We start from the raw sequence: 15,372 nt of genomic DNA, 5'->3' as shown, positions 1-15,372 counted from the left end.
TTTGTCATTACTGACTTGTTATAACTATTAACAGTTTATTTTGTGTTTGATATATATTTATTTTGCATTATTTGTTAGTTACAAAAAAGTATAAGCTAAATAAAACTATTATAAGATGTTCATAAAGTTTCAATAAAATAAAATTATTAAAAATAGTATTTTTCTTCAAATTGTAACAACCAACCCCGGTCTCCTATTTTATCCATGCCATCAAATATTTCCATCGAATTTCAGAACTTGCTTAAACAAATTATGTATCACAAAAGTACTGCTTTTCAGCCTTAGCGTTTACTGTTCCATGACCAAGTTTTAATAACTCAAGCATTCTGGTAGTTTACCTTACTATCTTACGAATAATTTCTAAAATTAAATTATTTTTCTCATAAGATTTTCTTACACTTGGACTATGGATCCAATTAGTTCTTCTCTTTAAACCTTATTTAATTACTAGGTATTCTATATGAAAACTTAGTGTACAAATTGAAATCATTATAACCACAATCTGTCAAGCCTTAATGTTATTGTTATTTCACCCCTTTGACTGAAATAACCCCAATAACAATAATAAACAAGAAAACTAATTTAGATCAACTAGTCCAGACTAGTTACTTAGTCTTTTTCCTCATGACAAAATCTAGGTCAATGCTAATATGTGAAACTTGACATACTAGTCATTACAAACATTCATTGAGCTAGAAATTGAACATACCAAGATGGAAAGTTATAAAATCTTATAAACATTTGTTGCTATTTCAGATTTAAATGGAGAATAATGGCTTTCATACTGCACCTTGAAAGAATGCATCTTCATCTTCTTGATCTTCAATTGATGATGGATAGATGGACCTATCTCTTATGAACCAAAACTGATCTACTTTCACAATAAAAGTTATAAATATTATTATTATCCAAACGTACTAGACATGAACTACGCCTTGATATAACAATTCAAACGTCATATGCTTCAACTGTAATAATTTTAAAAGGTTTACATAAATCATAATATTTACATTAGCACATTTGTATTGAATTATATGGTATTTGCAAATACTTAGCCATTAATCAGTCTAATTAATTCAAAGCGGTAATTACTAAGAAACAAAAGACTTTTAGCAACACTTTATGGGTAACAAACAAATAAAAATTATTGGGTCGGAACTGAATACGAAACACAGAACTTAATCTAATTCTCATTTCATGCTTTAATCAAGTCTATTAGGCTAGGAAATAAACATTGAAACTGAAGTTACAATGCATAAAATCTATCGCATCATAACCCTCTAAAAATGACACATTGTCAAAGAACAAATCGTCATCATTGTCAAAATTCCAAAGTAAGATTTTAACAAAGATCATGAATGTATCAATACACCTCATTCAGGAGCTTGAAAAGTCCAATTATAAATTTCTGTTTAACCAAGTTCGCTATAAGCACCATAAAACCAAGCAGGTGGAAACTGTGAAAAAATGTGAAGGAGGTCTGGAACCGTGTAACGTGCCAACGAAAAAATCCATTTGGAATTTGTTCGGTTGTGGATACAAAAGAAAAGAAAAAAAATTAGACAAGAAAGCACAGGCTGAAGCATGTAAACACGTAGAATTCGGTGAGTCCTTAAACAAACACATAATTTGCATTTTTTCATGCATGCAGCCCGTCATGTCACAAAGTTTCACTTTTCCTTTTTAATCATTCACATAAAAACCACCGTCGTGATCAATTATAGTTATGAAGATTTTTTTATAGTGACTGAAGAGCAAGCGGAGCACGCGATGAAACAAATCGAAATGCAAGAGGGTGGTAAAGTATTTAGAACCTGTGGTACAGCTTATATCTTACAAAAAGATTACGTGGAACAAGCGGAAGGGTCAACTACGTGCAAAGAAGATCAAATTTTAGAGGAGATGACCAAAGACATTAGTCTAAAGGGTCAATGCGATCCTATGCCCCCATTTCAGTCTGTCGAATTAAGGCTGATTCAGTTGAATGAACGGAAGTTGCATCCTTTGTATAAAAAGTAAATTTTATTATATATATAAATATTTTTATTGAGGGAAATCTTGTTCTTCTTAATTGCAAACCATTTTTAGATTAATGTCGATTCCAAAACGTTCGAGTTCGTTAAAAAATAGTCAAGAATCCTTAGCAAGCTATAAAACCAGAAGTGGTCCGATACTACCGGACGAATTTCCAGCGCATTTAAAAATAAACAGGGAAATGTTTGAAAAGAAGAACATTCTTTACGAGTATAAGAAAACTGAGATACCTCAGCAGATGTTGGTGAGAATACTGGAGATGAAACAGAACGAGAGACCTCCTTTGGTAAAGAAACCTTATGTACCCTCCGCCCCAAAATGTGCAGGAAAAAAATAATAACTATTTCTGGTTATTCGTAAGAAAAATAAATGTGGGTTTCTTTATTGTGACTATATAATAAAAGAAATGACTATACTTGAAGGTGTTTTTCTTTTATTCATCATCTAAATATGGATATTTGGATTGCATCATTACTTGCACCATACCTAGACCAACCTATTAATTGTTGGTAAAAATTCCAATTATTAAAACATAATTTATATTTGCAACCTCACTCATCACCCAGATGCATTTTTTACTAATAATTTAGACGCTATTACATGGAATAATTAGGTTTCTGCGTTACAACATATTCATGATTAGATAAGCGTATCTCGACGATCGTTATTAAGACTTTTACTCGCACACGTATTGTTAATAAAATAACATTTCTGCATTCAGAATTATTTTTAGCAGAATTTTGTTTAAATTGAATGACCACTTTCTGATTCTTGCAAAAAAAAAGAAATCGCAAACAGTAACGACCGTTGAGTCTTTGGGTGACATCATACTTATGAAGATTTCATATCATATAAATAATATTTTATCAGTGAAGCATGATGTTACATATCAAAGCCAAAAATATCATTATGTACGAATCGATATTCGCGTTTACCAAACTCACATACGAAGTATCAATAAAAAACAATTAGTTATTAAACATAAGGTGCACTCGAGTGCTGATCAAATATTGCCATTACCTGTTTTGCACGCAGATTAGATCAGCTTTAGCAAATATGACTCATCCATGACATTTATGCCTTGGAACCATTTTTTTTTATACATGGTCACGCCGGTTTTATTATTTGACTTTGGGAGTTTGCATAACATTATATCTTCACATATGCATACATCGTCATATAACATCTGATCATTTTGTCTTATAAGTTTTTCCATAAAATAAATTTATTTTATTAGAATATTATCTGTTTTTTTATCTACAGATTCAGTAGGATTAAATTTTTTGTCGGTAAGTTATTTTAAGTAATTGGGCCATTTGTTACATATTTTGCGCATATAGAAAATCTTCTGTAATAGTATCGTGCCAATCTTACCATAGTCTAAAGCATTACGATTTGTGCCCTTAACGTTATTCCTTGAATTTTCAATTACTTCGGAGATCAAATATCAGTTTCGATCATTTTCCAGATACTATTTACAAGTTAGACGTAATATATTACAATATGGTATTTATTTCTCTTTGCCCATAATTTTTCGTTTGTCTTCATGTTTGATTTCAACGACGGTTCTTTTTATTCAGCTATTTTTACGATTTATTCGTTGAATGGATCAAATTATATGTATTACCAATGTCACCGATACGTCTCGGTATTTTATTTTTGATCTTCCTACCAGCTCTTGTTCAGCATCTTCTCAATTAGGAAGATTTAAAATAACTTTGACAGCGTTATTTTGCAATAATATACATATACTATTCATCTTTCTCCATATTTCGTTTTAATATTGATCCTTTTTTTTCAGCCGTTTCTTACTCTTTTTTATCTCCTTCAACCAGCTAAGTTTCAGTTACTACATGCTTGGAAGGAATGACAGTCTCATGTTAATTGTTATACTAATATATCAATGATATTTCTTACTTTTCTGGATTTAAGGTTTATTACCATCATGTTTATCAATGATCTTTCAGCAGCTCTTCTGCAGTAACAATACTAAGGAACATATTTGATTTTTATTATCAATTTGTCTTCTTCAGATTTTTCTTTGCACTTTCCTTAATTTTTGTCCAATTAGTTTTAAGTGAACACTTCACAGTCTGATATAAGCTGTTCTGTGTATATGTAACTGATATTTTTCCTTTTGTCTAGATAGCAATACTGATCTTTAATCACCATGCAACTCTTGTATCAAATGAAAGACGTTAAAGCAACGAAATAACGTTTACGCTTTTGTACAGCTGAACTCATTTAAAATGTGCTTCAGCAAGTATGATTAAACTATATTAAATGTTTTGTCCATATCAGCGCTATTTCAGAGTTTCTTTGGATAGTAGTACTTTTTATCTTTGATTTTGCTGCAGTTCTTTTGAAATATCTTCTTATAATGGACCTATTTACCTTCATTTTCTATCTTCTCTGATCTGGTAATTTTATCAAAAACATTCAACTTAGGCGGCTCGTTACCGGATATTTATTTATATATATAATTTTCACAATTATCTTTTATCCCTTATTTCGATAGGTACTATCAAAGAAATTGACCAAAATAATAGATAACAGTACCGCTTTTGTCGTCAAAAATTGATTATAGTTTTCAATGCTTGTTTTGTTCGAATACGGTTTTATGGGCCATTCATCGAAATAGTTCTCACGTAAATCTATGGGTCCAATGAATTCCTATAGTAATTGCAAAATCAATCGTGTAAAAAGAGAATAGAGATTAACTGGATGCTGAGAGATTAAATGAATGAATGACTCTCAGAGAAAGGTTATCATGCCCAAAAATGGGAAAAAATATTAAATTTTTATATCATCCTTTCCATCGCATTTTATTAATGCTGCCTGTCTTCAAATTACAATACTATATGAGATAAGCACCTGTAGTTTTTCTTGTTCCCTTTTAAAAACCCATTGAAGACTTTTTTATCATAATCAATAAACAGTTTCCAGCAATAAAATTTGATTTTCTTCATCTTTTCTTTTTACTAACTTTCTCTCTGCATGGTCTTAGGTCTCTCGTTTTATTTTTTGTATTTCTCTTTTCTATTCTTGTTTTCAATATGTTACAAAAGATAATTCTTTAGCCTAAATAAGAAGTCAAATTTTTGGAGCAGTACATTTGGAATTTTCAAAAGCGTTCTTCCGAAATCTTTACAAAACACATTTATTCGTCCAGATCTTATTTTACATGCATTTTGTATTCCCGGGCTTACATAATACTTGGGGCTTGAATCACGCTTTTTTTACTACCATCTAAACCTGAGCCCGCCTCTCTCTGAAGGATTATAGGATCTCATGGGTCGTTTTAAACTCCTTTTAATAGTTATTTTGACTGATTTTCTTACACTTACTTTAAGTACATATATTGATACTGCATTTGATTCACTTTAAGAACGTTTTCTTCTTTTTTAAACCATTTGCACAGGACTTTTTAATCCATTTGTTAAGCACCCAGGGTCGCATAAAATCCGGTTACTTGTAGCGAGCCACCATGACTCACCACTGGTTTCTATACCATTTTTAAAACCTCTTTAATGTTCTGCTTTTGCATTAAAATCACTGTTACTCGCCCGTTGAGGTAATACCCATAAATTATACATTCTCATAGGAAATATTATGTGTTGCTCGGGGGCATGATCTTATTGCAGAACATAATCCGTAAATGGTACTCAGTATTTATTTTTTTTTTAACTTTACGTTGCAGTTTCTGATGCCTCATTGTCTTTAGTTAAGAAAGCCGAACTGTGACGACGGGAAGCCATAGGTCACGATTCCGTGGTAAGAGACCTTAAAAAGATGGTTTTTCGCAACGGTACAACGAAAAAAGCGAGGAACAATAGACTTTGTGTGCTTTGTACATCGGTTCAAGAACGAGGTTCTTCTTAAGAAAATATGAGATCTCACAGTGAGATTATGCAAATAGTTTTAGCAGCGGAAGAACTTGAGTGGAAAAGTTCATAGTAAAGCAATTTCACAAAAGACACAAATTTATTAAAATAAGTATAAGAAATAACCACCAACTTATCACAAAATTTTAAAACACGATGCCTTTGTTTTATTTATATAACACACTACTGCATCACCATGACTTTTATTAGCTATTGTTTTCCGTTATTTTAATGTTAAGTTCTGCTCAAGATCCTACGAAAATCATACCCGTACATAATATGGAGCACCGTACTTAAACAATACGAAATTTGTTACCTTCTAATAGTCATTCAGGTTACTAAGTTCACCTTCGTGATGATTATAAATTTACACAACAATAGTTACCTCTAATTTCTTCGAATAATCCTCCACGACGGCCTCGTGTTGTTTCTTCAGTTTCTCGTTCTCCTCTAGCAAAGCCTTACCCAGCTCGGCGGCTAGTTGTAGATCGTTGTCCTTTTGCTGTAGCTGAGTCCAAATGTCCTCGCTGAGATGTTGAGCGTTTTGCTCGTTTATGGCACTTCGGTTTTCCATTTCTAGTACGTATTCTTCTAAAGATCTTAACATTATTTTAAAGTCTTTTTATTGTAGGAGGTTGGTTCTCTGGGGTGAAGAAAACCATTTCTGAATAGAATTGAACCGGACCCGTGGTTTATGCCTGGTTAAAAGGAACATTGTAAATCTGAAAATAAATAAAAATATATTTTTTATGAATAAATATTTATTATGTGCCTAGTATAGCACTTAGATAATATTAAAACCCAAAAACCATCCGGTTGTTTTTTTTTATCTTACTTTAATTTACCTGCCCCCAAGTTTGCCACAAATTCCAGGTGTATATTGGTTTAATGGTACTTCCGAGGGTGTAAACAGGTAAAATGGATTTATTATGAGGCAGAGACTTATTAAAGGGGGATAAAAAGAGAAATATGGTTCCTTATATTTGAATTTTTTTAGGAAGGGATTTGAAGAGGGACATAATCTGAGTGACGTATTCAGAAAATATGGAATTTCTACAAGTACTAGTGCGTACTATTGATTGAGTACCAGATCTATTAAGACTATCACATTTTAAATACAAACATAAAATTTGTAAAGACGTTGACTTTTTGAGGTTATACCATTTTTCAAACACTATATTGTATTTAATCAGTAACCGATTTTTTAAGGTCTAAAGTCAAGAAGTTATAGATGCAACTAGAATGAGGAAATATGCATATGGTATAACTACAGTTTTGTTTTAGGTGTCCCTTGATTGACAACGGTTTCCCCCTTTGACAGTAGTTAGCAGTGTATAGGTACCGGAGATGGGTAATGTTAGTACCCAAAAAAACTAAATTAACTTGGCAACATCGGCAACATCTAAACGTCGTCAGTGTCATCGGTAATGTCGAATGCGTAGATATAACAAAAGTTAATTTATATAGGTAATTATAATCTTTATAAATATTATTTAGAAACATGTTTAACATTAACTTTTTAATGTAATATTGGTATAGTTCGTTGTTTAAGTACTACTGATTGTATACCAGATTTATTTAAATTTTATCACATTTTAACACTTTTAATGTAAAGGTAACATAAATTTAAAAGAGTTGTCAATTTTGATATGTAACGTGAAATTTGTGACGATTTTCTTTACTTATGTAATTAAAGTTTAAACAGAACTCCTTGAATGACTTGGGTAATTCTCAAACCTTTTGGACAGTTATTCGCTTAAAAATGGTTGCAATTTTCGTGGTTGCAAAGTCTGGTGGGGTATCACTTATTAGTGTAATTTCTTATTCAAAGGAGCTGAGACTATATTTATTTATGCAATCTACAGACACAAAGTCCGTTAAATGATTACAATTGGTCCTTAATAAAATAATAGATTCTTTGCCCCCCAGATAACACATTAGGTACCTAACTTAAAAAAACAAAAACCAAAAAGAAAAAAAAACTTAAAAATATTCTACATTAGATATATTTTTTTTTAAATTTCCCAAATGGTTCGTAAAATATGTCAATATGAAATAGTAGGTTGGCGGCACTGGACATTCGAAAAATTGGCGACTTTTTACCTAAATTGGTATTTGTTTTTTTTATATAAAAAGTTCCTAAATCCCTATTGTTATGAATATTTACCGTTAACAGTAGTTTTTCGAGAAGAAATGAACAAGCTATATTATTATGAAGGATCTTATGTGTACATGTGTACAACAACAAGCAGGCCACAGTTCTTCTGGAAGTAAGTTTTTTTAAATTAAATTCTGTCAAAAGGTTTTTATAAGATATATCCATCAGATACACACCATGTCTCTTATAGTACAAATACCGTAAAAACCTTTTTTGAACTTTTTGCAACATTTGTTCGTAAGCCGAATAGATGGACACCAAACAATCGAGGCACATTCCAATATGCTGCGAACATAGACATTATAGAGAGTAGTAATGGTCTTTAAATTAGTAGAGTTACAGGCATTACGAATTATAAATCCTAAAATTTTAAATGCCTTATTAACAACTGTGTTAATATGAGCATCGAAATACAACTTATTGTCGAAAACTACTCCCAAGTCTTTTATTTCTGTTTTACATTTTAAGACATTACCTAGTACCCATTTTATAATTGTAATTAATTGGCACTTTTTTCTAGTAAAATTTACTGTAATACACTTTCAACAAACTTTCAACATCAAAAGATAATTTGTTTTGTTTTGCCCAAAGTATTACTCTATTCAGGTCATGCTGAAGGAGTTCGCATCTATGTAAGAAAAGAAGCCTATTCTGAAGAATGAACAAATTGAATTTGATGCACGTATGGTTATATTTGCCTACCGGAGATAGGTAAGGTTAGTATTCAAAAAAAAACCAGATTGACTTGGCAGCTTCACCTGTACCTTCTTCTTCTTTCAGCAATCTTTTGCATCCACTCTTGACATAGGCCTCACCTTGCTGTATCTATTTGGATCGGTATTATTTGCTTTCCGCTATCTCTGCTATATTGTCGATCCATCATTTCTGCAAACGATCTGCACTTCTTCTAAGTTGCCTTGGACACCACTATACTATACGTCTTGTCTATTTACGTTTGCTTGTCAAACCAACTCCATTTCTAATTTCTGACATACGATGTGCTCTATAACATCGTCGACTTTTGTTTTTTTCTCTAATTTTCTGGTTCTGTATATAATCCCTTAGGCTTACCCCTAACACAGTTCTTTCGATTGCTTGTTACATCGTTCTTACTATATTCGCGATTTTAAATGTGAGAAGTGTTGGATTTCTTAATGTTGTTCTCAATTTTCCTATAGCTGCCCATGTTAGTCGAATAGGCCTTGTTATTTCGGCTGTTTGACATTCTTTACCCAGTGTTCTAGTGTGTCCTAAATATATGTATTTATTGACTTTCTCTAACTGCTGTCCTACTATGTGTACGTCGCGTCGCCGGGATTTGATGTGAACAGTTTGGTTTTCTTTTTTAACCAATTTTTTCTGACTCATTCTTTCTTTGTAATACTGATTAAAAGAAGTCGTCGGTTAATCGTAAATTGCCTAGGTATCTAATGTCTACGCGCAGGCTCTTTTTTTCCCAATCTAGTCTTCTAAACACTGGGTAAATGACTTAGGGGATCTCCTTGTCGAAAGCCTCTGTAGATTTATTTTCATTTATTTGTTATATCTTCTTGCACTTTAACTGTGATGGTCGCCTCTTATGTTTTTAAGTAGACTAGTATACCTTGAGTCTATTCGAGCATTATTCCCTCGGATGAATGCCCATAACTCTATAGAGTCAAAAGCCTGATTAAAATCTATAAACGCGATATGAAGCAGCGTATTGTACTCGTTACACTTTTCTAAAAGGGTCCATACCATTGGAAGATAATCTACTACAGTGCTATGTGCCCTGCGAAAACCAGCCTGATCACTTGACTGATATTCATCTATAAATTGCCCTTGTAAGCCTGTTAGACAGAATCTTGGTACTTGCAGTTAAAGAGAGTATAAGGATGGGGCTGTAAGTTTATTGGACTTATTTGCTGAGATTCTATTGTGGTTGTGCCCCCCATTTTTAGTATTTCACTAGTAATTTTACCTTGACCAGGAGCTCGACCTTTTTTTAGTTGGCTTAAGGTTGTTTCGGTGAGGTTTATGTCAGGGATTTCGTCTGAGCCAACGTTCATGATATTATATTAAATCTTTATAATATTATTTGCTTATATTTACCATTTCGATTACCAACCTGTATAAGGGCTAATGTTACACAAGGTTTTATACAGTTCTACCCTGTGTATCTGCATGTAAACGATTTCAGATGTAATATAAATGAATGTAATAATAATGGTAATATAAATAGGATAAAAGAGCTTCACAGAGTTCGTATACGTGTGCGTGAACAATTACTGACGCTGTTGCCAACGCAAAATTTACAAGGAAATTTTCTAAACATTGTTCAACCAAATCGGTTGATACCCATACACATTTTAGAAAAATTAAAATCTTTTTTTTTTTTTATTTTCACATAAAGAAATGTGTGAATTAGTCATAATTAACTTTTAATATGTTATAGATTGGATGAAATACAATACAGTTTAATAGTCGAACACGTTAGTATATTGCGGAAATTCTGAGGTAAGTACGCTGTGTGGCCATATATGCAAGTTTCCTTTAAATTTGTTTCCTTTTATCTAGGGATACAACAAGTAATACTTGTTAATACAATGATAAAACGTTTATATTAAAAATTTTAACTACAATAAAATGAGTTTACATGATAGGGAAAATAAACGAGATGCACAAAGGTGACCAAACTGCAAGAGCTGCTGCTTTTATTTCTAGTCGTGAAAATGACACATCCGTTTTTCGTGTTTTAGTCTCATCCAGTATTTTTGTCCGATCTGTACGTTTTGATGGTTAAAAAATTATTGAGGATTGCGGTATGGTGTGCACCTTTTATAAATTAAGAAGATTAAATAGCAATTAGCTTTACATTATCAAGGTGAAGAAGTGGGAGTTAAAGTTGAGGACCTAGAAACTGCAAGCAATTTGCTTGATGAAATCTATCCTAAAAATATTTGTATTATGTTATACAGGGTGTCCGAGACAAGAGTCCATCCTGAAAATCTTGAAAAATAAATTGTTTAGCCAAAAACTGCCGAACACGTCAAATTTAATATTGAAGGCGACATTTATTGTCCGAAATTGCGATTTTTCTCGATGACATTCCGTCACCCCCCAGAGCCCCCATGTCTGTATTTTCTTAAATAGGAATAGGGGTCAAGTAATAGCTGTAATTAAAGGTAGTTTTATTTTCTACATAGCTCTATTTTTTTTTCTATCTTATAAATACGTTCTCAACAAATATGAATAAACGTGGCTGATAGTATTCAAAACTCTAAATCTTGCAATTTTGTTGCCTGTATAAATTTACTTTTTTTAAATATCCAGGTGTTATCTCTAATCAAGAAAAAAAATACATTCCCAAAATTCAGGTTATTTTGCCAAAAACGTCAAAATATACAGTAGATACCTGCATATTTCGACGCTTCTGTTGGTTTAATAATTTTTATTTTGGTATCGGTGTTTGTTGAATTAAGCAAAAACAACAGTAGTGCGAAATATTAGTTTAATCTAGTCCTGGTGATATTGATAACAATGATTTATATGCTGCAAGAAAGAATTGAGTTGGTGGGTCTTTATTATCAACAAAATAAGTCTGCTAGAGCAGCAGCTCGCGGTTTTTAATATAATCATATAATAATAATGGATTTGATGAGGAACAGAATCAGTACAAAATCGAAAAATTAATTGCAGCATCCTCCAGTGAGAAATGGAGTGATAGAAATTGCAGTGTTGGATTATGTTGTATCAGATGGAACCTAGTACATCTGCTTGCTGAAAAATTGCTACCGCATCTGGCGTGTCTAAAAGTACCGTTCATAAAATTTTAAAATTACACAAATATTATGCCAACAAATTCAAACTAGTACATACATGAACTAAATGAAGATAATTTTGATTGTCGTGTACAATTTTGTGAGTCCTTTAATGATAGGTTAAACTCTATTCCCGGACGTCTATTTCCCGGATGAATATTCTTTTTAGTTACATGGTGAAGTCAGTAGACACAACTGTCGATATTGGAGCGACACTAATCCTCATTTATTTTGAGAAACACATAAGCAGCGAGTTCAAAAACTTAATTTATGGGGTGGGTTTCTGGCAGATCATATTGTTGAACCATTTTTAATAATAGAAATCTTAATGCTTAAAATTACTTGAAACTTGTGCAGGATGCCATTAATCCCAGAATAACTAAGTTACTTGAAGAAGATGATAACCTTTTAGAAAATGAACTGATGTTTGAAGATGGGCATCACCTTGTTTGAAGATGGACGTATTTCCTGGACGATGGATTGGCCGGAGAGGTACCGTAGAATGGCCTAGTAGATCTCCCGATCTTACCCCTTTGGATTTTTTTATGGGATCATCTAATAACCAAAATCTTTGACCTAAAGCCTGACTTCCTTGAAGGTCTTCGAAATGGAATTGTTAACAAATGTCAGTTTTGCCGGAATTGTTCGCTAATGTGCGCAGACAACAATTGTATTTTTGTATGGAGGTCAATAATTTTTAACATTTGATAAAATAGGTGTTAGATTTTTTTATTTTTTTCATTTAAAATAAGGTTTATTTTTTTATCATCATATTCATATTTCTTGAATTTACGAAATAAAAAAATAAAAATAGGGCTACATTTTAAAAAATTGATATAAGAGCTCCGAGGGGTATGACGTCAGATAAACGCAGTTTCTGTCAATATAAAATTTGACGTGTTCGGACGTTTTTGGCTAAACAATTATTTTTCAAGATTTTTAGGGTGGACTGTTTTGTCTCGTACACCCTGTATTTATTACACTTACAAAAATTATATTATTTTGTATTATTTTCAATAAATGCATGGGAAAGTATTAATAAAGGTACGTAACTTACTAAAGAAAAGTTGATTAAAGGAAAGAAAATTGAAAGTTAATTCCGGCAATAAGGTGTTTATGGTTTCTTGCAATTTTACATGGCATTTTTTATTATTTATTTTAGATCCAATAAAAGCACCATCGTTTATTGGGGAGAAAAAAATGAATCAAGGAGGATCAAAAAATTCTAATTAAGTTTTTAGTAAAACAGAAAAGAAAAAACAAAAACAACAACTCTTTAATTATTTTTAATATATTATTTACTTAATATATTTTTAATGAATTGTTAACAACCCATTCATTTTAGCCACTGTTTCTTTAGATCATAATTTTTACGTGCTGAGGAAATAATACGTTACACTTATCTGTCAAAGTTGTCAACCAGAAGAGTAACCGCGGTTCTTCCCAATTCCACGTCTTATATGTATTCGACATACTAACTATACAGTGCTTCCATTTCAAAACGATTCACCCTTAATAATTTTCTTAAGAAAAAAAAAAAAAAACACGTCAAACTAGATATACAGGGGGACGTTTAATTTATGCATTTACTGAAGTTCTGTCAATTACCTCCTCACCTCCAGCTAACCTCACTTTAATATGTCAAATGGGAACCCCCATTGTGTGATACATCATAGTAAGCAGCGTAAAATTCTCTATTCAACGGTACAAAAAAAATGAAATCGGTAAATGTAAAAGCAAATAGTTAGCGAAAATGTCTAGAAATAATGAATATTTTATTTACGCCAAACTTTCGTATATCAAAAGGCTACCCCATGGTGTGATACATTATTTTAAAGGGCATTCATTATGCTATCAATGGTTGTAAAAAAAAATAAAATTGATTGACCAAGAAGCAATTAAAGTGTAAATCGGTAGGGTAGAAAAACAAATTTAATTAGTTTAACAAATTTATTTGTTCTTTGTTTTATGTTCAAAATGCGCGCCGTTATTAGCAAGACAATAAAAAAGCCTATTTTCAAATTCCTTACGAACATTGGCAAGGGTCTGCCCGCTAATTTCTCTGCATTCTTGAAATATTCTATTTTTTAAATTCTCAATACTCTCAGGTGGGGTTTTATAAACTTTGCTTTTTAAGTAGCCCCAAAGAACAAAGTCTAGTGGGGTTAGGTCCGGAGACCGCGTAGGCCATTCGATTGCACCACGTCTGCCAATCCACTTTTCTCGAAAATTTTCATCAAGCCACTCTCGAACTACCAAAGTGTAGTGCGCGGGAGCTCCATCCTGCTGAAAATGTATATTATTTTCATTCAATAATATAGCACCATGTTGATCTATTTGATTTTCCATAGATTGGATGATGGAAGGGTATATTGCATTTTCTAAAAGGTTTAAATAAATTTCGCCAGTCAAATTTTTTTTCAAAAAAAATGGCCCGATTATTTCATTCCCATAAATTCCTGCCCAAACATTAATTTTTTGGGGATATTGGGTAAGGCCTTCCCGAAAAACATGCGGATTTTCATTATCCCAGTATCTACGGTTATGTCTGTTCACCAGGTCATTTAAAAAAAAGGTCGATTCGTCACTGAAGCAAATGTTCTTCAATAAATGGGGATCGTCGTCAATTCGCTGGCACATCACTTCACAAAATTGAATTCTCCTATCAAAATCATCTTCTCTGAGTTCATGAAGAATATAAATTTTATAAGGAAAAAAAATTTTTTTTTTTAAACTTTATGTACGGAACCAGTGGAAATATTTGTTAGTTTTGCGGCCTTTGGTATAGACAAAGTTGGATCCATAGCAAATTGTCCTAGTACTTCAACTTGGCATGCTTCATCGACAACTCTATTTTCATATTTTTTCTTATTGCAAATCGATCCCGTCTCTTCAAATTTTTGTATCAATTCTAATACGTATTTATGGCTCACGATTTTATCTTGATACCTTTCATTAAATGCTCTCGCGGTTCTGCGAGCATACCGATCTTGAGCTCCATAAAGGAAAATTATTTCTATTCTTTCAGCTAGCGTATACACCATTTTATTAACTCACTGTTTTAACTAAAATTGAAAAATTGCACGCGTCAAACTAACAGTTTTAACAATAATAAATCGCCTGCTTTTTAAACGCCTTAAAAATGTAAGTTATTGCAGTGTGTTTTGTACCTATTAGGTAGGTTTCGCAAAAAATATAAGTGACATAAATACACATACAAAGTTATAAGACTGCAAAGATTTTTGCAAAAAATTTGAAGACACTCTTTTTTCTCGCAAATAACGGTACACACTTCATAATTCACACAACACATTAAAAAAATAAATAATTTGCTTGAATTAAATGTACTGTTTGTTACCACACATTTTAACTTCTAAATTGATTGTATTTTTTTTTGATGATCTATTATAAAAAATGTAAGAATTTTAAAATGATGTAGGTACCACACTAAAAGTATTCATTTAAAATACCAAAATTTGGCGTAAATAAAATATTC

At 32.0% G+C, this 15,372-nt stretch overlaps 2 protein-coding genes across 3 annotated transcripts in view; one reads left to right on the top strand and one right to left on the bottom strand.

Annotated features, from left to right (window-relative positions):
* LOC126740081 (bicaudal D-related protein homolog) overlaps positions 1 to 15,372 on the bottom strand; it is a 75,053-nt gene that overhangs the window by 58,472 nt on the left and 1,209 nt on the right. For both annotated transcript variants that reach the window (XM_050445953.1, XM_050445954.1), the window contains exon 2: positions 6,304 to 6,640. In XM_050445953.1, the coding sequence (XP_050301910.1) occupies positions 6,304 to 6,525 (222 nt within the window). In that variant the 5' untranslated portion in view covers positions 6,526 to 6,640. The remainder of the gene's footprint in view (positions 1 to 6,303; positions 6,641 to 15,372) is intronic.
* LOC126740082 (uncharacterized) lies at positions 1,287 to 2,449 on the top strand. The gene is made up of 3 exons (XM_050445955.1): positions 1,287 to 1,604; positions 1,745 to 2,015; positions 2,089 to 2,449. Exons 1-3 carry the CDS (start codon positions 1,355 to 1,357, stop codon positions 2,369 to 2,371), a joined length of 804 nt encoding a protein of 267 aa, XP_050301912.1. The 5' UTR covers positions 1,287 to 1,354; the 3' UTR covers positions 2,372 to 2,449.

This window comes from Anthonomus grandis, chromosome 9 (genome assembly GCF_022605725.1).
Source record: "Anthonomus grandis grandis chromosome 9, icAntGran1.3, whole genome shotgun sequence".
In the NCBI taxonomy this organism is placed as follows: Eukaryota; Metazoa; Arthropoda; class Insecta; order Coleoptera; family Curculionidae; genus Anthonomus; species Anthonomus grandis.
The sequence above is the reverse complement of the archived record's forward strand: the minus strand, read 5'-3'. Positions and strand labels throughout refer to the sequence as shown.

Coding starts and splice junctions, on each gene's coding strand:
- LOC126740082 (XM_050445955.1), top strand. CDS start 1,355: ATGAATGTATCAATACACCTCATTCAGGAGCTTGAAAAGTCCAATTAT. Junction 1,605..1,744: donor ATGTAAACACGTAGAATTCG/GTGAGTCCTTAA, acceptor ATTTTTTTATAG/TGACTGAAGAGCAAGCGGAG. Junction 2,016..2,088: donor TTGCATCCTTTGTATAAAAA/GTAAATTTTATT, acceptor AACCATTTTTAG/ATTAATGTCGATTCCAAAAC.